General features: G+C 33.7%; 6 protein-coding genes and 1 long non-coding RNA gene across 11 annotated transcripts in view; 6 read left to right on the plus strand and 1 right to left on the minus strand.

The window, feature by feature from the left end:
• Positions 1-199: 199 nt before the first annotated feature.
• LOC112905020 lies at positions 200-475 on the plus strand. Its single transcript, XR_003231505.1, has 3 exons — positions 200-242; positions 296-408; positions 466-475. It is a non-coding gene; the product is annotated as an uncharacterized LOC112905020 (long non-coding RNA).
• Positions 476-1,351: 876 nt separating this feature from the next.
• Positions 1,352-4,790, plus strand: LOC108741198 (cyclic AMP-dependent transcription factor ATF-6 alpha). Its single transcript, XM_018475903.2, has 6 exons — positions 1,352-1,585; positions 1,651-2,678; positions 2,835-2,962; positions 3,020-3,229; positions 3,286-3,659; positions 3,710-4,790. Exons 1-6 carry the CDS (start codon positions 1,495-1,497, stop codon positions 3,994-3,996), a joined length of 2,118 nt encoding a protein of 705 aa, XP_018331405.1. The 5' UTR covers positions 1,352-1,494; the 3' UTR covers positions 3,997-4,790.
• On the minus strand, positions 4,774-5,608 carry LOC108741208 (sulfiredoxin-1). 2 transcript variants are annotated; one of them, XM_018475919.2, is made up of 2 exons: positions 5,408-5,608; positions 4,774-5,349 (listed from the first exon to the last, which is right to left on the minus strand). In XM_018475919.2, the coding sequence occupies exon 2, from the start codon at positions 5,339-5,341 to the stop codon at positions 4,988-4,990; it is 354 nt and encodes a 117-aa protein (XP_018331421.1). In that variant the 5' UTR covers positions 5,342-5,349; positions 5,408-5,608; the 3' UTR covers positions 4,774-4,987. The 2 variants fall into 2 exon arrangements, with proteins under 2 accessions (XP_018331421.1, XP_018331414.1); XM_018475912.2 differs by having other exon boundaries at positions 5,412-5,593.
• A 195-nt stretch (positions 5,609-5,803) lies between these two features.
• On the plus strand, positions 5,804-7,657 carry LOC112905015 (zinc finger protein 664-like). The gene is made up of 5 exons (XM_025976513.1): positions 5,804-6,269; positions 6,322-6,555; positions 6,622-6,768; positions 6,824-6,951; positions 7,009-7,657. Exons 1-5 carry the CDS (start codon positions 6,156-6,158, stop codon positions 7,598-7,600), a joined length of 1,215 nt encoding a protein of 404 aa, XP_025832298.1. The 5' UTR covers positions 5,804-6,155; the 3' UTR covers positions 7,601-7,657.
• Positions 7,658-8,298: 641 nt separating this feature from the next.
• LOC108740523 (phosphomevalonate kinase) lies at positions 8,299-9,608 on the plus strand. Of its 4 annotated transcripts, none has more exons than XM_018474894.2 (5): positions 8,299-8,419; positions 8,505-8,615; positions 8,816-9,012; positions 9,177-9,326; positions 9,381-9,608. In XM_018474894.2, exons 2-5 carry the CDS (start codon positions 8,524-8,526, stop codon positions 9,518-9,520), a joined length of 579 nt encoding a protein of 192 aa, XP_018330396.1. In that variant the 5' UTR covers positions 8,299-8,419; positions 8,505-8,523; the 3' UTR covers positions 9,521-9,608. The 4 variants fall into 4 exon arrangements, with proteins under 4 accessions (XP_018330396.1, XP_018330404.1, XP_018330389.1 ...); XM_018474902.2 differs by having other exon boundaries at positions 8,299-8,414; XM_018474887.2 differs by having other exon boundaries at positions 8,300-8,419; positions 8,490-8,615.
• Positions 9,609-10,213: 605 nt separating this feature from the next.
• Positions 10,214-12,465, plus strand: LOC108740792 (m7GpppN-mRNA hydrolase). The gene is made up of 3 exons (XM_018475274.2): positions 10,214-10,442; positions 10,539-10,698; positions 11,213-12,465. Exons 1-3 carry the CDS (start codon positions 10,366-10,368, stop codon positions 12,032-12,034), a joined length of 1,059 nt encoding a protein of 352 aa, XP_018330776.1. The 5' UTR covers positions 10,214-10,365; the 3' UTR covers positions 12,035-12,465.
• A 734-nt stretch (positions 12,466-13,199) lies between these two features.
• LOC108740800 (tyrosine-protein phosphatase non-receptor type 9-like) overlaps positions 13,200-21,936 on the plus strand; it is a 48,425-nt gene continuing 39,688 nt past the window's right edge. The window contains exon 1 of the mRNA XM_018475289.2: positions 13,200-13,535. Within this exon, the coding sequence (XP_018330791.1) occupies positions 13,503-13,535 (33 nt within the window). The 5' untranslated portion in view covers positions 13,200-13,502. The remainder of the gene's footprint in view (positions 13,536-21,936) is intronic.

Here is a 21,936-nt window from a genome sequence, read left to right on the forward strand (position 1 = left end):
AAGTACTTTTACCTATCCTGAAAGTAAGTAATATATTAAGTACTTCAATCATGCTTTACAATAAGTAAAGAAAGGATGTTTTCTGCCCAACACAGAAAAACCGTGATGTACAGTCTACACTATTACGGGGTCAAATTAATTTGAAATGTTCTACGTAGATTATACAGTTCCTGCAGGAGTTAAAGGTCAAGATGCCGCTTTCCATTTTCCTGAAGTAACAGCGGTTCCAACGAAAGTGGCAGGTATTGTAATTTGTTGTTGTGAAACTTAAGTTCTAAAAAAAAATGTTTTGTAGAACTTCTTCTGGTAGAGGAATAGAAGCAGACGGAATTGCCCCATTAAAAGATGAAAAAGTACTGCATCCAGTGAAAACATATGACGGGAAAAGAAGAATTGTTTCAACTGCAGGTAGTTATGCAGATAACAGTTTCAAATATCCAAAACATATATAATTATTTGTTATAGAAAGTACACTCACAATGGACAATACAGAAGCTAGTATTTCTGCAGTTTCTGAATCGTTAGCACCCCCTGTAGAAGCAGGAAGCAGTACTAAATTAGGTAAAGAACAATTTCTTTGTTCATACAAATATACCTGTATTAGTATCTATATTTTAATTAATTGATGTTTGCTATTTACTCGTATATTGTGCTAATTATATTTATTACTGTATTTATACTTTGTTATTAAATTTGTTAATTTTATTTTTGTCTTTTTTTTTCAATTTCCATTTAAAACAAAAAAAAAATAAAATTTGGTGTAATTTTGAAATGCGCACCTTTGGTTACGCTTCATAGTGTGATGTATAGATGGCAGTGAAATTCGAAGTTTTCTTTGCCAATACCATTTATATATATATTCCAAGTATCGTCTACTAATGTGGGGTAAACTTAGATGTCACTACTATCGTCCAAATTTCGAGTTTTACATCTATTTACCTAGTCTAGGTAGTCTAGGACTAGACCTTCATGCCTGAGAAGGTGTCCTACGAACCTATCTCGCCTATTTTTTATTTCTTGACTTCCATAGAATCCTGTTTTCCTATTCTTTTTAAAGCTAAAAAGTGTCTATATAATAAATTCCCTAAAATAACTAAGTATTTCTAAAATTGGCATATATTTTCTATTTTTCGAATCAAAAATGTTTTTTTAAAGAAGAAAAAACACCAAATTATCATTTAAATGATCAACTATATGATGATTTGAAACTACACTATTTACACAACCTGACACAGCCATTAACTGATGTTTTATGAATTATCACCATAGATTAAATTATCACATTCTATAATCAATCTATAGATAGGCTACGATCGTTAATCTAACCATAGCACATATTGAACCATCGAGTAGCTAACATGCAAACCAACCGCTTGATATTACATTGTCCTATGGCATTGTTATTGAAGTTAGGTTATTTATGCAAATTATGAGTGTCAGAAACACGACAACATGTCGGTTTTTTAAAAAGAAAAGAGTGCTTACTCAATAGCAATGTTAATTACAGAAAATTTTTTGAATTTGGACGACTACTCTTTCCAAAATTCACCCAGTTCCTCTAGCGATGGAATTTCTACAAACAACGGTAAAAACAAAATAATTCTAAAACAATGTGACAAAAACAGAGAAAATATTAATGTACTTTTTTAGATTTCTTGGACAGTCCTTCAGATGAAGATTTTTTACAACAGTTATCGTCAGATTTGGATATACCATTGCTCTTAAACCCCGGCGAAGATGAACTTAATGTGTTGAATTCTTTTTTGGACAAGAGCCCTGAAGAAATTCTCAGTGAAGTGAAATCTCCTCCTTGCAGTACTAGTTTGTTAGAAAGTCAATTAAACGAAACAGAGAATACCACACAGTGGAACTGGGATGAATTATTTGATCTACCTGATGAAATAGAAACGCTTTATAGAAATAACAAAGATGAGCATATTTGTAAAAATGATGAAGTAAAAGGTAGTGATGGTTATCTCACTAGAAAACTCAATAAAGCCATTGTAAAACCAAGTAATAGTCTAAAGAATGAACAAATTTTGGAAACCCCACCAACTTCTCCTGAGTGTCAGCAAGTGTTTCTTGTTCAAAATTCGGAAAAAGGGTCTCCGTGTAATATAAAAAAAGCAGTAAAGTTGGAAAATAAAGCGCCACTTACCCAGACGAATGTAAGCCTGCAAAATGCCCGAAAAGTTTCTTGCAAAAGACATGCAACTTTTCCACAAATGATTAAATCTGCATCTCCAAACAGTAAAGTCTTAATAATTCCATCCACTACTTCAGGTGCTGGAAATTTTTGTAGTGTTCCTACTTATCACCCAATTCAACCAGATATTCCCCAGAAAGTTATTGTTATAGACAATAGGCATGCAATACCACTAGAAACAACTTCTATACCTAAAACTTCAATTTCCAATATAAATAACTTTAGTTCTTGTATATCAATACCTTCTCTACAAACATCAATGCCACTTATAATAAAGACTGAGACTGAAACATCATCATCAATACCAATTAAATTGTCCCCTTCAATTGACCCTAAGGCATTAAAAAGACAGCAAAGGATGATTAAAAACCGAGAATCTGCTTGTCTTTCCAGAAAAAAGAAGAAAGATTATTTGACCTCGCTTGAAAGAAAAGTGCAAATATTAACAACAGAAAATGAACGTTTAAAAGCTGTAAGTACTTTTAAAATAACGGGAGATATTGTTAGGTATACAGTTTCCAATTCCTCCTTGTAATGTAATATGTGTAAATTCATTATTATAATTATGTAGAAAAGAAAATATAATAGGCATGACATTAAATTATTTCCTAAAATTTATAATTTTTAGGAGAATGCAAAATTAAAAGATCAACTTTCAAAATTTATACCCAATGGTGCCCAAACAAAAACCCTAACAAAAGTAATTTCGTTATGTGCAGTTCTTTGCCTAATGTTCTTCAATGTAGATTATATCAGGTATGTAAATTAAAAAGTAACTGCCAGAAAGGTGTATGCAAGTGTCTTTTTCATCAGGTTGCCGCATTTGACAAGGAAAATAAATTTAAACACACAAGATGAATTAGCAGTATTACCACCACATGTAGGAAGAAATTTACTATGGAGTTCAATAGGAATAGAAGATACTAACGTGACTGATAACAATGCAACCGATGCTTCTCATCTTATGTGCCCTGTGTATATAAACCAGACAGAGAATGTACGATTAGCTTTAGAATTACAAAGGTAAAAAAGATCTATGAATCAATAATCATAAAATATACAATGTTTAAATGTTTCAGGTGGATTGGAAAACCCATTAATTCAAACAATTCCACAAACAATTTTATGGCTAATCATAAAGAAGATAAGCCATCTAGAAAAAACAAACGGTTAAAAAATAAAATTAATTCTGTAAAGGATAATTATGCAGAGCCTGTTTATGAAATGAAAAAGAGAAGTAATTCCTTAAGGAATTCTATCCCCAATGAAATTCAAGTGTTTGCCCCTAATTTGGATCAAATTTATTCGGAGTTCTTCGAGGCCATAAACAGACAAGATGACACTTTTTATCTCGTCTCTTTCAGTCCAGACCACATGCTCTTACCTGCTTTAAATTACAATAAAACAAGAAGGCCGAAGATGTCTCTTATTCTTCCCTCTTTGTTAAATGATGGTAAGGGTAATAGAAGAAACAAATATGAAAAAATTAATTTCTATTTTTAGACTCTTCACAGCTCTCTGTAATTCCCCTAATGCAAATTGACTGCGAAGTGTTGGACACTCAGATAATCCATGTAAAGAATGGTACAATACCAAGACATTTGCGTTCATATAATAGTACAACTTCCCCAGTATCACCACCCCATTCGTCTAATGTGGGCTCTACCTCTAACTCTACTGCTACTAGTGAGAATTTCCACTTTGAAAAGAATTACAAGCCGTACTTTATGAGAAAGTCTTACTTGAGATCTATAAAAAATGAAGCAGAAAGAAGGAAATATGGAAGTTAAATGTTTACAATTAGTAATTTTGTTGATGTTGAAAATTAATTTATGGGTTTACTAAAACAGCAGGTAGCAAGGGGAGCTAGAAACAATTCTTTATAATTTCGCTGTAAATTTAAGCTTTAAAAAGGGAAGTAAATTGTCGTACATTTTTAATAAAGAAAAGGTATATTTGTAATTTAACAAGTTGTATATATCAAACTAAAAAATAGATAATGTTACATTTTATCTATATCTAGATATTTTCTACTTAATTAGACCATTAATATAATTTCCGACTGTATTTGTTAATAATTAACAAAAAGTGACTTGACTTGATAGAGTATTATTAAATTTATTAACTGTTAATTATAATTGTAGAATACTTCGGAACATAAATTTTACCGTACACGACAATTCAAATAACGAGGTACAAATTTTATACTTTTAAATTGTTTAGTTAATTTTTATGTTTTATTTAGGTATTTAAATATTGTTTATTTTCTTAAATTTGCACAGATTGCAGGTAATTATGAAAATGCGATAGAATAGGAATAAATTAGATTTTTGCAACCATAGACGTACCGTTATAATTTTACCGCACATTTTAACATAATAAGGAAATACGAGCAATTTTCTATATCTTGTTTTTTTATTACTTTTTAGAGTTTCTAATTTCTATACTGTTACAGTGATGCATATTTTATTTTCAGTTTTCTATAGTAGTTTTGAAAAGTATCAAGTAATATAATTTTTCATGTGATACATGTTGTATATTATAAGAAAAATAAAAGAACGTTAATATAAATTCTAATGGGTGGTATATTTATTTCATTTTACAAAATGTACTTCCTGTGTATAATACCCGTTTTCAATTCCGTACTCGCTGTGGTCTTTGATTTTTAGTATAAATTTTTACTGTGTGCATAATGTACCATATTAATGTACAATTAAAAATAGAATTAATAATGTTTGTTAAAAACACTACGACTGCTTAGAACGTGTAAAAAAATTAACGTTATTTCAAATCGGGCGTGCTGGAACCTAAATAGCATTTCAAATCGTTTACGGTCGATTTTACTAATTTTGCTTTAATCGTTTCTTTGTTCAGTTTTTTATGTGCCGTGTATCGATGGCAACCTCCAAAACTGTAGTAATAGTTTCCCCCTTCGCGCCCTATTATCCACAAAATATCTACAGGTGGAACCAGATGGGCTGTATCGGGATTGGAAATAGTTTCCATCAGGGATCGCACTTTCTCTTCGTTAACTTCCGGCGGAAATGGCCTAATAATTACCGACATTGGTACATCGTATACTTCCGTAATTGTTCCAGCATGAATGCTCGTTTGATTGCTATCATTACTAACCATCACTTTTTCTAGATATAAATTTCGTTAATACTTTTTATAATAACGGCAATTTACATATAAACATACGTACTTGATATGTGGATAGTGCGTAATCCTAATAAATTATTAAATCGATAAAAAAGAACACTGTTCATATAAATAGTTTCTAGTTGTTAACGATACTGAAATCACTTATTATTATTTACTAAAAATTTTACGTTACAAAATAGATAAAAAATACGACGTGCTGAATCATTTTCTAATTAACGTTGTAATAACCTTGAAGCGTTTACCGCTTACAGGCTGATTTAAAATAAAAGTATAGTTAGAAATTTTTAAAAAAAAATATTTTGACGAAGAAATAAAACGCCACATTTTCAAATCTTTCTAAAACACAAACCTCAAATGTTCTTTTAAGAAAGGCCAAAAGTCCATTAAGTACAAAGTAGGTATTTGATCGGGTTAATTTACTTAAATTAAGGACATGCATAAGAAAAATAAATTTAAAAGTAATAACAAAAGCAAAGACTAAAATTTTCAAAAATGGAGTTGCTTTTGTTCGGCTGCATGAGCAAAAACTTTTCTAAAGGCCACCGTTAATTGCCCTTAATGGCAAGTTGCAAAAGGCAAAAGAGAAAGTCGTACAGATATGAATTATGAAGAAAAACAGAGAAAGAAATAAGCAACAATGTACCAACAAATTACAAGTACATTTTTTCATAAGTCTGCTTACAAAAGAAGTATTACCATAAACTTCGGAGGGATGCATTAATTTTATTAAATGTTGGATTGTTTTGAAAATAGCATAAGTATCTAATAAAAACAGTTTTTGAGAATGTTTACTTGCAGGTTATGTTTACATAATAAACTTGAAAAACAGGAAATTGTATCTATACGGTCTGACAACATACAATTACTTAAAAGAATTAAGGATTGTGTTTCCCTTGATGTAAGTAGTTAAGGCTAAAGATAAGCACTTGTTATTAATATTTTCTTTATAGATAAAGGAAAATGCTGCACTCCCTGGATTTGTCTGTCTCCTGTGTATCCAGAAAATCACTGACTGGGAAAACTTTAAACATATTTGTCAACAATCAAACGCAATTCTTTTAGAAAAATTACATGATAGTAAAGATGTTTTATATAATAATCCCTATCTAGATAATGAAAAAAAACTGAGTATTTCTGAAGATGTGAAAAATGAAAATACATATGAAGAGCAGTTTTTTGAAAATGTATGAATACTAGACAGTTAAGAATAAATTTACAAATTATTACAATAATTAAATTGAAATTTTTAGGATTTAGAACAACCGAAATTATTATCAAGTGGAGATTATTATGTGTGTGACATATGCTGTGAAGAATTCGACAACTGTTTTGACTACCTAGACCATCAAGAAAGACATAATGGAGAGCCTGTGTTTAGATGTGATATATGTTTTGAAGTAACCAATTATTTTTCAGAAAAGTCATAATATATTTTAAAAGTATTACTTTTAGGTTTTTAGTTTTAGAAAAGACTTGGTATTCCATGACCAAAATCATAAGACACGTTGTCCATATTGTTCTAAAGATATTATCAAATCTGGGATGAAATTACACTTAATAATTCATACTGATAGATTTAAGTAAATTATTTTATTAAAACTTTATAGAAACACGATAATTTATTTAGGTTGTTTTAGATGTGATAAATGTGGGGGTAGATTCAATAGCCGTTGCAACCTGGACATTCATATGATAAAGGTCCATACTAATATCAAAACCCATGTATGTGACACCTGCGGAAAATGCTTTTCCTGTCAATCATCCCTTAAAGTCCATCTGCGCACACATAGTGAAAAACGACTTTATAGATGCACTGAATGTGACTATATGGGTCGCACTGCGGCTGCGCTGTACGCGCATAAGACGACTCATTCATATGACCTTAGGGTATGTCAACATTGCCCAAAGACATTCAAAAGTGGCCGGAATTTAAAGGACCATTTGCGACGCGTACATTCCAAGGAAAAAAAACACCGATGTCCAAAATGTAACAAAACATTCGTTGACAAGTATATGTTATCGATACATCAAAGATGGCACACAGGCGATCGACGTTACAAATGTAATATATGCTCTAAAGCTTTCATAAGATCCGATGGTTTAAATAATCATATGGACACTCATGAATTCCATGCGAAATATGATTGTCAAAGATGCGGAAAGAAATTTAAAATGAAGAGGAGTGTGGTGAGACATACATGCACGGCAAACAGTATCTCTAATGAATGAATTGTTATATAATATTACTTACTATTTTAATAAAGAATACTTTCTTAAGTAACACTATTTCAAAAGCGTTTTTTAACTCACCCTATTAAAACAATTTTATTTTTTATTTTGGTCTTTAGTGTACAATCCGCAGAAATAAACAAAAGCAAAGATTTATAGATTTTATGTAGGCATATAATTGTTTAGGTTAAGGGTCACACATTCTATTTTCTTAAAATTTTAATAAGTTCTATAGTTCAGGTGCTGTGGTTTTAAGACGTTTAAAGACGCGGCAACAACAACACTCACTTCGTTTGTCCTATAATCCCAAGCAATTAAATAAAAGAATCGATCCGTATGGTTTTTAGGTCAGGTTACGTTATATTCCGGTAGGAAAGGCAACACGAACGAAGTGATTGTTATATTTGTTGTGTGCATACTTTTACTCACAGTGAACCACAAAAATGTTATCCTCATTTGTGATTGATTTGCTTAGCTATGGAATGAGTGGTTGATTTACTTTATTTTTCCTTTAATATCGAAAATTATGTCAAGGAATGGTTCCCGCTCCCAATATATTTTTACATATTCTTCTTTAGCATGCTGAACTGTATAATATACTAAAATTTAAAGAAAATCGGAGTTGTGGCCCCTAAAGTAAACAATTTTTTCTTTAAAANCTAAAACGTGTAATAAAAAAATATTAAAAGATAAATTTCGAAAAACAAATGTTTTTGAATGTGTATATCTACAAAACACAATAGGGTATGTGTAATTATGACAGACGTTTCCTTAACAATGTTGTACGAAGGCATGGATACCAATAAGGAAATAAGTAGGGTATATTAACATATTTTTTTGTAATAGTATTCAAGCTTATGCAGTCACATTAACTAATTATTTAGAGTAGTTGTAAATATTTTAGTAGAGCGCATTTGAATAAAATGGCCAGTATAAAAGACCTCCAAATTATCCTACTCCTTAGTGGAAAAAGAAAATCAGGAAAGGATTACATATCTGCTAAACTTACAGGATTGTAAGTAAATTTTGTTTATCATCATAAAATATATTTAATTTAAATAAATGAAACAGATAAAAGAATGTGTACACATATACGAGATATGCATATATAAAAGAATGTGTTTACCGTACCATATACCGGTTTTCATTTTAATGGTACAAATAACGAAAATGTACCCAAACTACATATTTCTAACATAAAGTTTGGTATTTCAGATTAAACGATACATGTACTCTAATTCGTATATCAGGACCACTAAAGAAAAAATATGCAGACATAAATAATTTGAATTATGAAGAATTATTGACCGATAATGGTTATAAAGAGACATACAGAAAACAAATGATTATTTGGAGTGACGAAATTAGGAAAACGGACCCAGGATATTTTTGTAAAGTAGCTTGTGAAGAAGGTAATATTTTATCTAGTTTTCATTAACTAAACAACGCCACTGTTTGTCCACGGTAAGACGATAACCATTTTTCTGAAAATCGGATCGAAATTTTGTTCGTAAAATGTAGATTGATTTCTGTCAGACTGGTTTAAATGAATTAAAATTTAACAATTCATTTGTAGCTATTCCAAAAAAAATTTGGATTGTTAGCGATATTAGACGTAAGACTGATATAAATTGGTTTCAATCTAATTACGGAAAAATGGTTAAAAAAGTACGGATTATTGCTGATGATGACGTAAGGAAGCAGAGAGGATGGAAATTTACTAAAGGTAAAAAAAAGACTAATTAAAAATTTACTCTGTTAACGAATTAGTTCACTGTAGGTGTAGATGACGCAGAGTCTGAATGTGATTTGGATGATTATAATGATTGGGATTTGATAATATCTAATAACAACTCCAGTGATTTTGAGAATGGAATTGGAAAAATATTAACTTTAATAAACGAGTCAATTCAGGGTTAGAAATTGTACGTAAGCGTATTAAGTACACTTTGTTAATTTTATCAAATTGAGGATTATATTTGGCACATATGTATTTATTAAATTATTCTCCAATAAATGATTAATTACTTATAACTGTGACTATTAATTTCCAACCACTTCAAGTCTACATTTTGTTAAATAAATTATTACGCTCGATAAAAAAATAATAACACTATTTAAATCTCATCTAGGCTCTTAAAAAATACATGAGGGTATTTAAATTAAAAAGTTTTCTAAAATCGAATAAGTACACTATGCATGGGTGAGGAAACATTTTACCATTAGAGGCCTCATTTAAAATAGGGAGTAATCAGGAGGCTACATATACTTATGCACCTATAAATTCAACATTTGTAATCCTATGTAGTTTTATCAATTAAACTTTAATTTAAATTAAAGACCGCCAGAGCTACAGTACTGCAATATTGTAATTTATGTTCAATAGATGTCAGCATATTATATATCTAACCCTATTAATTTTCATATTGTTATAACCTTTTTTAATAAATATCAATTAGAAGGGCTACCTTTTATAAAGGCCGCACAGGAAACTCATGCAGGTTCACGTTCAGCACCACTGCGGTATTGATTGTAAAGTAATTAGACTTGCGATAAAAGTTATGTGGCAAATGTGTTTGATGTGACGTAGTTCAATGTTGTTCATTCCAAACGTCACTGTACGGTGCACGTCACGTTAGTTACAATAACAATGTCTGCTATGAAACAACAGAGTAGAACGCAGAAAGTATTTTACCAGAAATTTTCATAGTTTTAAGATTTAGATGAGGCTGTAGATGCCAGTTTTATGAATCTTGTATTAGAAGATGGACGTGGAAAAAGAACGTGCAGAAAAAACGACAGAACATTCAATCCCTTTGGATATTCTAGGTGACCTTATCACGTAAGTTCCGCTGTTGTGTACTACTTCTTTGAGTATATGTATTTCTATGTTTAAACATAAATACAGTATTGTGGTAAAAGAACCTATTTATTTTAGGAGGTTTATTATTCACGTACCCCCAGAATCAAAACAAAACTTAATTCGAATATGTTTTCAAATTGAACTTGCACATTGGTTTTACTTAGATTTTTACGTCAGTAATGATGCCAAATTAAAAAGTTGCACTATTAATGAATTCGCAGCTCACGTTTTCCAGGTAAGAACAAAAAAATAATATTTCTCAACGGTACGTTTTTCCTCAAATGTACTTGTTATTGTGAAAATTCAAAATCTAACGAATACCGATATTCATTGATGAACGTCAACATTGGCCAAGTTGCTTAGTTTACCAAGTATTTTTCAGTTATCATCCTTTTCTTACAATAATTGATTTCTCATACAATAAAATTGTTAAAGTGACAGTATTTGATTGCAGTTATTAGATTGTAAAACTATTTAGTATTACTGACAAGAATAATAAGTTAAAATTGGAAGCTGGTTGAGAGTAGACCCTAAATTCCAGCATCAAAGGATGACAAAACAGATTTCCATCTAGATAATTTTCTCACAATAAATATCTTTTATTAGATTATTTCTTTCAAGTTTTTATCATTATCTTATTTAGATCTTAGGTAAATGTGTTTGTTGTTATTATTATAGCTATCTTGATAATTTTGTTTATTTTTCATAAAAACTTTTTCTTGTCAATATTAACTTTGTTTTTTTGATAGCACATACCAGCGTTGCAGTCATACTGTAACAAATTGGACGAAATTATTGAGGAATGGAGATCATACAAGCAAACAGTTCCCACATATGGTGCAATATTATTATCAGAGAATCTAACGCACGTGCTATTAGTACAAAGTTACTTTGCAAAATCATCATGGGGATTCCCAAAGGGAAAGGTGAATCAAGAAGAAGATCCGACCCACTGTGCCATTAGAGAAGTTCTTGAAGAAACAGGCTTTGACATCAGCAATTATATAGATCCGGATCTATATTTTGAATCTATAATAAATGAACAGCTAGTCAGATTGTATGTGATTAAGGGTATCTCAATGGAAACAGAATTTAAGCCGCGAACAAGGTGTGAAATTAAGGCTTGCGAATGGTTCCCTATCGTTGATCTCCCTAATAACAAAAAGGATAATACTCCCAAAGTCAAGATGGGAGTTAGTCCAAATGCATTCTTTATGGTCTTGCCATTTATCAAGAGAATAAAAGGTTTATCACAGAATCCAAAGAGTGCTCGTAGAATGAGGAAAAAGTCTACTAGTATTAGTGAAGGAGAAAGTGGCAAAAAAAATACCAGTCTGAATATTAGCAGTATAAGCAAAAAAATTAGTAGCCAACGAACAACAATAACTGCTGATGTGGAAGACAAAAGCTTTAATAATAATAATAATAAACAACTACAAATCAGGGAGAAACGAAATCTTAATTCTAAAAGAAAGTTGTTTAACAACTCAGGAGAACAGATAGAGTTCTGTGCTCCCTCTTGGCTAAACTTCAAATTTGACAAAACTGCCCTTCTGGAATGCATTCCGTAAAAATGCAAGGCCGCGATTCAAAATTTACACAACTCACTCTTGTATGAGTATTTTGACTGATTATTTAATTTTGCTTTTTTTGTTTAAGTTTTATATACCTTTTTTTGTGGTTTAATGATGTATCTATATAAAAACTAATTTCTTTTCATTTTTGAGCTGCCGGAATTATTACAGTTTTTTTTTTAATTCATAACGAAATCGTCTAGAAATTTATGCTTTTCAAAACAAACGAAAGTTTATGAGAATTGTATGTCTAGTTTTTTTTATTAAATTTTTATGTGTGTACATGTAGTTGGTATTTACAACAAAAGTAGTTGTAAAGCATAAGCATTAAGAAAAAATTCACAATATAATAACTAAGACGACTAAAAATTTTTGTTGATATCCTGTTTTAACTTTTGAGAGATAATAAAGCATTTATTTTAGCAGCATATAGTTTTATCTTATATTAGTGAAATTAAAAAAAAAACGATCTTGGCGCAAATAAAAACGGTGGGGATAAGATTATCACAAGTTTTAGAAAAAAGAATGCTAAAGGAGGCTGTGATAAGTACATAGAATATATATAGGGACTCGTTTCTGTACACAGTAAACATTGTTAGTATCTCATTGATAGTGGCCACAGTAAAGTGTGAAAAACGTGTCCGTTTTTAACAAGTTTGAAATATGTGTAAATGAAATGTTTGTTGTTTCATTTTGTAAACTGACAATGACGTATGGTTTTTGAGTGCGAGGCTTTTTAGAGACTACTATCAATTATAATTGTAACCCTGAAGAAGCTGTACACTCAAGGGTGAAAAGTCGGTGTCGGTTTAGAGATTAAACTCATTTTGCCTCTATATTAGATTTCATTCACGTATTCGACAATAAAGGGAAGAAATGGAAATTGAACAAGTCTAAAATTTATAATTAACAACAAAAAGCAGTTTAATTACCAGTATTATCTTATGCTAAACAATAACAGTATCAATTTCATTTATATATTGACTCAAGATGTGACAAAACAAACTGGCAATTTTAAATTATGATTTCATGTTTTTAATTCAAATAGTCCGTGGTAATACTTGACAAATTAAATTAAAATTAATAGTAAAATTGACCAATATGAGGTGGCGCCACACATTTACCCAATATATTGCATTATAGCTTCATAAATTTACTGCTTCTAATAATTTTTATAGGATTTCCATTTTTGCTAACTCTAGAAAGGCCTTGATGGAAGGTGTGTATGCATTTAGATTTAGAAGTCGTTAAGTGAGAAAAAATGAATGAGTAAAAGGAAGAACAGTGTAAGCATAAGCAGCTGTTGCATTTCGGTTCAATGTTCATCAACTTTTCTTCTAAAAGCTGGGTAGGAGGGGATCCTCGAACGTTGTTGGGTTAGTTCGCGCATTGTTTCGAATCGTCAGCAGCACCGAGCAGTGCGTTGTGGAAGTTGTGAGCGAGAGTGTTGTGTGTGTGAGCAGTTATGGCGGCCCCACTGACCCCAGAACAAGAAGTAGTAAGTTATTGTTTTAAATGAAAATATATATTGGCAAATTTGTCAATTCAATATTCGTTTGCTGGAGCCAAAATTAAGTGTGCTCCAAATTAGACTCCTTATTGCTCCTTTGCATTAACATTTGCAATTGCAGGCAGTGTGAACGAAAATTTTTTAACTTATGCCGTTGAATCGGTGGGTGTTGTCGTCCAACGGAATTTTTCAGTTTGCTTCAATTTTATTACATGTCAGAATACAGAAGCGTAACCTTCGTAGCTTTTCCAACCTGTAGCGTTTGATAAAACTAAATAAAAAATCTAAATGGAAACGTTTTTGGAGTAAAGGTTATGGGCAGTAACCGATTCTGACCCTGTGCGCGCATCGCGAAACTTTGTTTACAAACGAGAGTTAAAATTAAATTACCATGCCTGTTTCAGCAACTATGAACGGTAGAGGAAATTGATTGATAATCGAAAATAGAAACAGTTGTTTATTACGTGCAGCGGAAACGTTTCCTTGCCAGACCGTTTTTCCACAAATGGAAAAACACATTGATTACCACAGAAATCATTGACGACGTATGATTTTCATGAATAGCGGTCCAATGTGATAGGATTAACAAAATTAAAAATCCTGTTGATCTTTAAAGTAAACAGAAACCCCGCACATCTGATAAGAGTGATTTTCTTCATCGGATTCGTTGAATTCAGCTGACTGTGAGTGTTTTACCTAAAACTTCTAAAATCAATTATTTTAATTTAAGAAACGGTTGGAATAGTCATGACATGAAGTTAACTCTTAATGGACACAAGTTTAAAAAAATTCATTAATGTAAACTATTAATTTATCACTGTTGGTCACACCAGTGGTTTTATGCTTTAAAGACTTTAGTCACAATAGGCAAAGTGTTCGCTAAATGTTGAAGTTCACACAGTTTTCATAGCAATATACATCGGGTTTAACAGCGGATGATTGAGGGGACCAGTACGCCCCAGGCCTCTGGCCTTAGGGGTCTCTAAGTTTAGAGGAGTCCTTTTTAATGGAATCCCAAAATACTTTCTGTAAGCATAAAGGGCAGTTGGGACTTTCTATTTGCAGAACGTAGGTATATGCCAATTATCAAAGGGTGTCTAAGAAGATAATCTACATAACATGATAGTCATTATATCTATATGTATTATTTATTTTTTACATTTTTACACTAGAAATAGTCTTCTGAGCAGATCCGAGGGCTTCAACTCGTTTCGCTTGCCTGGTCTAAACATATGTATAAAAATACCAAATTTGTCAGAGTTTTTCTTCGTAATATTGTTAATTCGTTATCATATTCTTCATGTTTTACGGGCACACCGTATGTATATTACACAATAGCCATTGGATTGGTGCGCACAGCCTGCTGCAAGATTGCCATTCCATTGTTTAACCTTCGGAGACAAATCGCAGGTCGACGACCCTTTCGATATCGAAAAACAGATCATGGCATCATGGTGCCGGTAATCGTTCCTTCTAATAATAATATGCGCCTCTCTAATTTACAATTAGTCAATACATAGGGTGTCCGTTGTAAACATACGAATCATATTTGATCAATTTAGAAATGATTTCTACTTTGCAGTATTTATGAGGGGCCTATTTAAATCGAAGAGGTCAGTAATTTAAATGCAAGTGGTAACTAAATCAGAAAGTAATTATTATACTGACTAATTTATATATTGATCGCTTAGTATTTTTGTACCGATCGTTTAATATTTTTATACTGACAAACTTGAATGGTCACCCCTCCCTCTCCTTCCAGACAGTCGCTATTGCGAAGTATACTAATCGGAAGATCAACTTGAAAGATTCTCAGGTGTTTTAAAATAAATTTTCTGAGAGAGCAGTGAAGATGTTAACCATCATGACGATTTTTCTCTCGAGCACATTTTATTTTTAAACCGCCTTTTGTGAAGTGGGAATAAACAGAACCCTACCTTATTATATCATAAAATTAATTAATAATCAATAATTACAATTTAAAAAAACTGTTGTTTTTTAACACTGGCATGGTATGATGTCATTTATTTTAATGACGTGTGATTACGTGGAGCGGTATTTATTTTGTATCGAGTATACACAGACGAGTGGAAGGACGGATAGACCGAAACTATGAGGATTATTATTGCTAGTGCCTACGAACCCCTAAAAATGAATGCCCTATATTACTTAAACTATCGAAGTACATATTTTGTTTTTCAGAATCATCATCATCATAAGGTCGTCGGTCCTAAGACTGGTTGGACACGTACCTCCACTCTTTCCTATCCTAAGCTAATCTTCGCATTTCCCTAAAACTAGAACAACCGACATCCTTAACTATTTGCGAACAGTAATCTAATCTAGGTCTACCTCTACCTCTCCTAACTTCCGTTTCTGATTGTAATCTACTAAAGGCCCATTCATTTATTACATAAGACTATTTTCGCTAGTTTTTGGCCTCCTCCCTCTTATTATAAGAAAACATAGGAATAGGTCGACCCCCTTCCCCTGTTTAATATTTATTACATAAGAATTTAAAGAAAAATGAAAACACGTTTGGTTTGTTTATTTTTCAAAGTAACCATTTTTAAAAGTGTTTATTTGTACTTAACAAGGTACTAACAATTGCGCATATTACGCATCCTAGTAAACCTCGAAACTCGCGCGGTTGCCCGCGCATTTTTGTGATCTTACGTAAGAACTATTCAGACTTCCTCCTGCCCCTTTTAAGAAAAAAAAAGACATGGTCAACCCCCCTCCTCCCTAAATCGTCTTACGTAATAAATGAATGGCTCCTAATCTATCTCGCCTTTTTCTTATTGTCTTCCATAGAGTCCTCGGTTCTCCTACTCTTTTTAATACCTCTTCATTTCTAACCTTCTCTATTCACGGTATCCTCATCATTCGCCTGTAACATCACATTTCGAACGCTTCTAACCTTTCCTTTTCCGCCGTGTCCACTGTCCATGTTTCGCATCAGTCCAGCGCCGTGCTCCAAATATACACCTTTCGAATATCTAAATTAATAATAATAATAATCATCATCATAGGGTCGTCAGTCCTAAGACTGGTTGGACACGTACTTCCACTCTCTCCTATCCTGAGCTAATCTTCGCGTTTCCCTAAAATTAGAACAACCCATATTCTTAACTATTTGCGAACAGTAATCTAATCTAGGTTTACCTCTACCCCTCCTAACTCCTATTTCTGCCTCTAATATGTCTCTGACTAGACCTTCATAATAAGAAAAAAATATCCATCCTTTATTGCATTACATTGTGAATGACGGAGAATTACTGGGATTTGTAAGAGAGACTTATGGAAACTACACAACTCACACAGTCAAAAGAAAAAAAATTGTCAATGTATAAAAAGATTAATAATTTGTTTTAGTCATATTTTATACTACATTCTATCAGGTATCAGGACAGAATCGACAGACCTACGTGTTGTGTAACTGAATTTATTTACAAAATACGTTTTTGGCGATATACGATTTGGAAATAGTAGCAAATATCCCAACTTTTAACGCGATCTCCTCTAATCTAAATTATACCTATTGTTGCTTGTGTTTTCGTTTTGACGTCTCGTGTGCTATGCTGTGATTTCGTTACTTTTTCAAGCCTATCCCTAATATTCAGTGCCATTAAAAAACAAAACTGTTCTTTTCAGAACAAATTATTACTGATTCTATTGCTTGCTTTCAATTTATTTATGGTTGTACACTATTAGTTATCTGTAGAATTTAAATTTTGAAAGAATGAAAGTAAAACTTCCTTTGAATCGTTTGGAATTATGACCGCACGCAATCTTAGATTTTATACAGTGTATCTATATTTATACTTAATATGTAGATGTATAGATGTCACTTAAAATAAAGTTAACCGTTTTATAATAAATTTTAATTGATATCGTTTTTTGAATTATTATTATCAGTTTTGCTCTATAGAAGTTATATTTTTGTCCTCGAAAGAGCCTCTGTTTAGATTTTATCTACATTCTTGAAGGAAAATAAATGCCTGCTTTCTCTATACAATGAGCAATTTTTAGAAAGAAATAAGAAGCCTACGTTGAACGTCTGCATTTAGTTTATATCTATTTTAAAAACGATTATTAGGTCTAAAGATGGAAACTCAGACATCCGGAACCATTTAGAGCGTCTGCCGGTTGTTTGACGAAGGGAAAAACTCTTGCGTAGGTATATGAGGTCTGTTCAAAAAGTATAGCGACTTCTATTTTGTCCACTTCAAAGTAATCCTAACCAAATATTATACACTTGTGCCAACGTTTTTTCCAATCAGCGAAGCACTTCAAAAAATCACTTCTTGTGATCTTGTACATTTCCTCCTACGATGCCTTCTTTATCTCCTCAATCGTAGCGTAGCGTCGTCCTTTCACGGGCACAAGAAAATGTCATAGCGGGACAGATCTCGGGAATACGGTGGCTTCCAAAAGCACAAGCAACGATGTGTAAGCAGGGGTATTATCATGGTACAAAAGACAATTTTTGTTCTTCCACAAATCCGGGCGTTTCTGGCACATTGTTTCGCCCAAATTGTGCATAACTTGCAGGTAATATTCTTTATTGGCCGTTCTACCCTGTGGCTAGAACGCACCACGTTCCTGCAATCGAAGAAAATTGTAAGCAAAACCTTTACATTCGACCTAATCTGGCGCACTTTTTTTGGTGTTGGGATGACTGAGCTTTGGTTTCCGCGTCATAACCATAAACCCATGATTCGTTGTCAGTTATGACCCTCTGAAGCAAATTTGGGTTGTCGCGGGCAGAGTTCAATAACTCTTTAGCAATGTTAATGGGATGCTGTTTTTGGTCGAAATTTAGCAATTTTGGTACGAATTTCGTGACGACCCGTTTCAAGCCCTAATCGATATGTTTAGATCCTCAGGAACATCTCTAACGGTGATTCGACGATTGGCCAATACTATTTTCTTCACTTCATCAGTGTTTTCGTCTGTTGTTAACGTGCTCGGGTCTCCGGCACGCCCTTCATCGTTCACATCTTCTTGGCCCTTGGAGAATATTTTGTACCATCCATAATTGTTGCTTTGGTCCAAGATAGCTTCACCATATGCTACAGTCAACATTAGGAATGCGTTCGCGCACTTAATTTTATTTTTCACACAAAATTTGATACAGATTCTTTGATCAATTTTTTGGAATAGGCAAAAATCGAAGACGAGCCAAAACATGTGCAAAAAAGCAGGTATCAAAAATTAATTGAACATTCAACATGGCCGAACTTGTCGGTATGAGAAAAACATGAGCACTAACATAACATATACGCAATTCGCGGAAATTCAAAATTCGCGATACTTTTTGAACATACCCCGTACATATCAACATCTGCTAATGCAGACACATACACACATGTATGTATTTACATACTCTAAAAGCTCTTTCCACTTCGGCGTTTCTGACGTCTTTTTAGGGCGTCTTCAGACCTAGCGACATAGCGGCGCTTTCGCGGCCTGTTGGTAGCGCTGCTAAATTTCCAACGCACGTTAGCAGCGCTTATTAGAGTAAACTTTGGTAGTGCTTCAAACGGGCATTTACAGATTTGCTGACGTTCTGACGTTCTATAAAGCAGCATTTAAAAGAAGTAGCGTTTTGTTTGAAGGGACCCTTATGATTTGAGTCGCTTCAGAGGAGACCACTTATTAGAAGCACTGCTTTTTGTAAATAAGACCCCCTTCAGACGAAAAACTACTTGGAAGCGCTGCTTAGTGGATCGTTATTCGTCCTTTACAATGCAATGCAATGGATGTAACAACTCATCGGCATATTATTGGTTTTTTCTATAAGAATTCTTGCACACTACAGACTTTTTAATCGATCGACTTTACAGTTGGAATCCGGCTGTACCCCGCACACCACACCAACTAAACCGTTTGGATAGTGGAGAGTGGGCACACTAATCCTACAGTCGACCTATTATTTTGCCATTGATTTTTTTATTTGTTATGGTTAAACGGTGTTGACTGATCGTAGTCGACGGTCATAAAAGTCTAGAGATGTTTTAATAGTAAAATAATTGTTTTCCGGATGGTTACCTGCTTAGTGACTCGTTGGTAGCGCTTCAACAGCGCTTCCTGCTGAGCTTTGGGGGCGCTGAATTTTCAAAGTACCTTAGTAGTGAGTTCAGTAAACGTTGGTGGGTTCCAAATGCACGTTTGTGGCTGTAGTAACTCATCAGCGTATCATTAATTTTTTTGAAGTGAAACTTCTTTATAGACGGAGGGTATTACGATTTTTTTCTGTCACGAAAAAGCGTTATTGACGCGTGGAGAGGGTAGACGGTATATCGCGTCGTGAGAGGCGGCAGCGGTGAAGAGAAAGAAAGGCTGGCGGAGGCGGAGAGAGTGCAATTGCTGTATTACATGGATATAATGTGCAGCTGCGTTGAGAGAGGGAAATCCGCCAGAGTCCCAGCGGCGTGTGCTGTGCTCACGTGCTCAGCTTCTTACCTCTGCTCTCCACGTGGCTGGGCATCATTGCCTCTATTTTCGGTCTGTGTAAAAACCAAATCATAATCTGCAGCAAACCTGTGAAAACGAAATGTGTACTGGGACACATCGTAGAAGTGCAACTTCAACGGACAAGTGGATAAACGAATGTCAACGAACAAGTGGAAAACGAATGACAGCGGAAAAGTGGAAAAACGAATGGCAACGGACAAGTGGAAACTTCAAGTTTTAGGGGCAGGTTTTTAAATTCGACAAGTACATTAAGAATCTGCCCGTAAAACTAGAAGTAAAAATTTTGTTGCGATTCGTTTTTCTACTATGTGTCCAAGCACACATTTCGTTTTTGTAACGAATGAGCGTGATCTGAAAATGTAGTGACATTCTGTCCAATAACTATAAGTAAACGTTAAAAATTTGTATACAAATCGGATTTTCATTAGAATAAATTAGGAAAAATAGATGCAGAAATATAATAAGATTCTCGTTCAGCTGAGATCTAATTATATGCCAGTAATAAAATATTCCGTGCTAAATTTTTCTCTTGGAAATTCTTTCGTCAGCGTCATTATGGCAGTATTGACGATCTCGAAAATACGGCTGACTTAATACACGCTTTACTCGAGGCGACTTGGCAGTACTTCTCATTTGTAAATAGTGGTGGTGTAAAGGGGATTTTCACACATAGTTACGGTCACAAAAATGTAGCGCTGTAGGTGGCGTGTGTGTCGACCACGAAGAGTGAAGCTGCACGTAAATGGTAGATGTCATACGTGGCTGCAGCGACACGACTATTTTGATGGTGTATTAGCGTTGTTAACGTACGACTGCTGAGCCACTTATAAAATTATCGAAAAACCGACATGTAATTTGAACCTTTTTTTTCGTGTAAACAGCATCGCCAACAACAAATCTGCCTCCAAATACATTTTTGCAAAAATACAATTTGTATACTAATTTCTATCGTCTACGTGTAGTTATTGCTCGGAATATCTTCTTACTTCATCAGACCATAAGTACTCGTTACAGAAACAAACAATGATACAATGATTTGAGATGTTAGGGCGAAAACAGATGGACTAAGTACTTGGTCGCGCCACAAAGTTGCTATCAATTAAATGTCATTCAACCCTTGCGAGTTTTGGAGAATCCTTTCGTGTACAGTCACCAGTCCTTGTTACTAGTGGCATCCATTCCGTGGGGCAGATCTTTTCATACTGTGAAAGGTGGACGTTTTTTCTAGGTGTTATTATCATCATCATGGTTTTCAACAATGATCGTTTTTTGATCGAATTTGAGTATCGACTCGCTATCTGAAATCCTCGGGAGTACACCAACAAAGACTGAAGAGTCTTTCCAATGTAATTGCCTCTAAAATCTATTCATTACTATCTATTTAAAATTATCCAGACGTAGATACGCGGAGGTGCTACTCTGGAGCGCAACAAAGTGACTTGTAAAAGCAGCTAGTGGCTTCTCTCTGTGGCGCGACCAAGTAGTCTGATTTCGACTTTTATTAGAGCCACGCTGCATGTCAGCAAAGCTGCAAACGTGCGTTTGAAGCGCCATCGGCGCTTACTTAACGCGTTGTTGCTAAAAAAAACTTTTGGTTGTTTCATTCCAGCCAGTAATGCTGGTGGGCGGGCAGTCCCTCCGGACTATGCCGGAAGGTAGGGCGGAAGGCCCTCTTCAGCCTGCTTTCAGGAATCGTGGGAATGGGTGGGTGGTGGTTCGGGTGAGAAAGATGAGACGGACGAAATGAAGATAGAAGAAGGTGAAAGATTATTTGTGGAATATTACTGCCTCAGCATTTGCCTAAGTGATCTAAGGAAACCACAGAAAAACTTGGACCAAGGCAGACGGACCCGGAACCGAACCGGCGTCCTCCCGAATGCTAAACAATGGTCTAGACCTCTAGGCCGTG

Source organism: Agrilus planipennis, unplaced genomic scaffold, assembly GCF_000699045.2.
Source record: "Agrilus planipennis isolate EAB-ADULT unplaced genomic scaffold, Apla_2.0 scaffold21, whole genome shotgun sequence".
NCBI lineage: Eukaryota > Metazoa > Arthropoda > Insecta > Coleoptera > Buprestidae > Agrilus > Agrilus planipennis.

What these genes read in the sequence shown, in the direction of transcription:
- LOC108740523 (XM_018474894.2), top strand. Translation starts at nt 8,524, where the DNA reads ATGGCCAGTATAAAAGACCTCCAAATTATCCTACTCCTTAGTGGAAAA. An exon ending in TCTGCTAAACTTACAGGATT is followed by an intron (nt 8,616 to 8,815) that starts GTAAGTAAATTT and finishes TTGGTATTTCAG; the next exon opens with ATTAAACGATACATGTACTC. An exon ending in TAAAGTAGCTTGTGAAGAAG is followed by an intron (nt 9,013 to 9,176) that starts GTAATATTTTAT and finishes ATTCATTTGTAG; the next exon opens with CTATTCCAAAAAAAATTTGG.
- LOC108741198 (XM_018475903.2), top strand. Translation starts at nt 1,495, where the DNA reads ATGTTAATTACAGAAAATTTTTTGAATTTGGACGACTACTCTTTCCAA. An exon ending in AAAATGAACGTTTAAAAGCT is followed by an intron (nt 2,679 to 2,834) that starts GTAAGTACTTTT and finishes TATAATTTTTAG; the next exon opens with GAGAATGCAAAATTAAAAGA. An exon ending in TCCCTCTTTGTTAAATGATG is followed by an intron (nt 3,660 to 3,709) that starts GTAAGGGTAATA and finishes TTCTATTTTTAG; the next exon opens with ACTCTTCACAGCTCTCTGTA.
- LOC108741208 (XM_018475912.2), bottom strand. Translation starts at nt 5,475, where the DNA reads ATGAACAGTGTTCTTTTTTATCGATTTAATAATTTATTAGGATTACGC. An exon ending in ACGCACTATCCACATATCAA is followed by an intron (nt 5,350 to 5,411) that starts GTACGTATGTTT and finishes ATTTATATCTAG; the next exon opens with AAAAAGTGATGGTTAGTAAT.
- LOC108740792 (XM_018475274.2), top strand. Translation starts at nt 10,366, where the DNA reads ATGGACGTGGAAAAAGAACGTGCAGAAAAAACGACAGAACATTCAATC. An exon ending in ATTCTAGGTGACCTTATCAC is followed by an intron (nt 10,443 to 10,538) that starts GTAAGTTCCGCT and finishes TATTTATTTTAG; the next exon opens with GAGGTTTATTATTCACGTAC. An exon ending in TCGCAGCTCACGTTTTCCAG is followed by an intron (nt 10,699 to 11,212) that starts GTAAGAACAAAA and finishes TTTTTTTGATAG; the next exon opens with CACATACCAGCGTTGCAGTC.
- LOC112905015 (XM_025976513.1), top strand. Translation starts at nt 6,156, where the DNA reads ATGTTTACTTGCAGGTTATGTTTACATAATAAACTTGAAAAACAGGAA. An exon ending in GATGTGATATATGTTTTGAA is followed by an intron (nt 6,769 to 6,823) that starts GTAACCAATTAT and finishes TATTACTTTTAG; the next exon opens with GTTTTTAGTTTTAGAAAAGA. An exon ending in ATTCATACTGATAGATTTAA is followed by an intron (nt 6,952 to 7,008) that starts GTAAATTATTTT and finishes AGGTTGTTTTAG; the next exon opens with ATGTGATAAATGTGGGGGTA.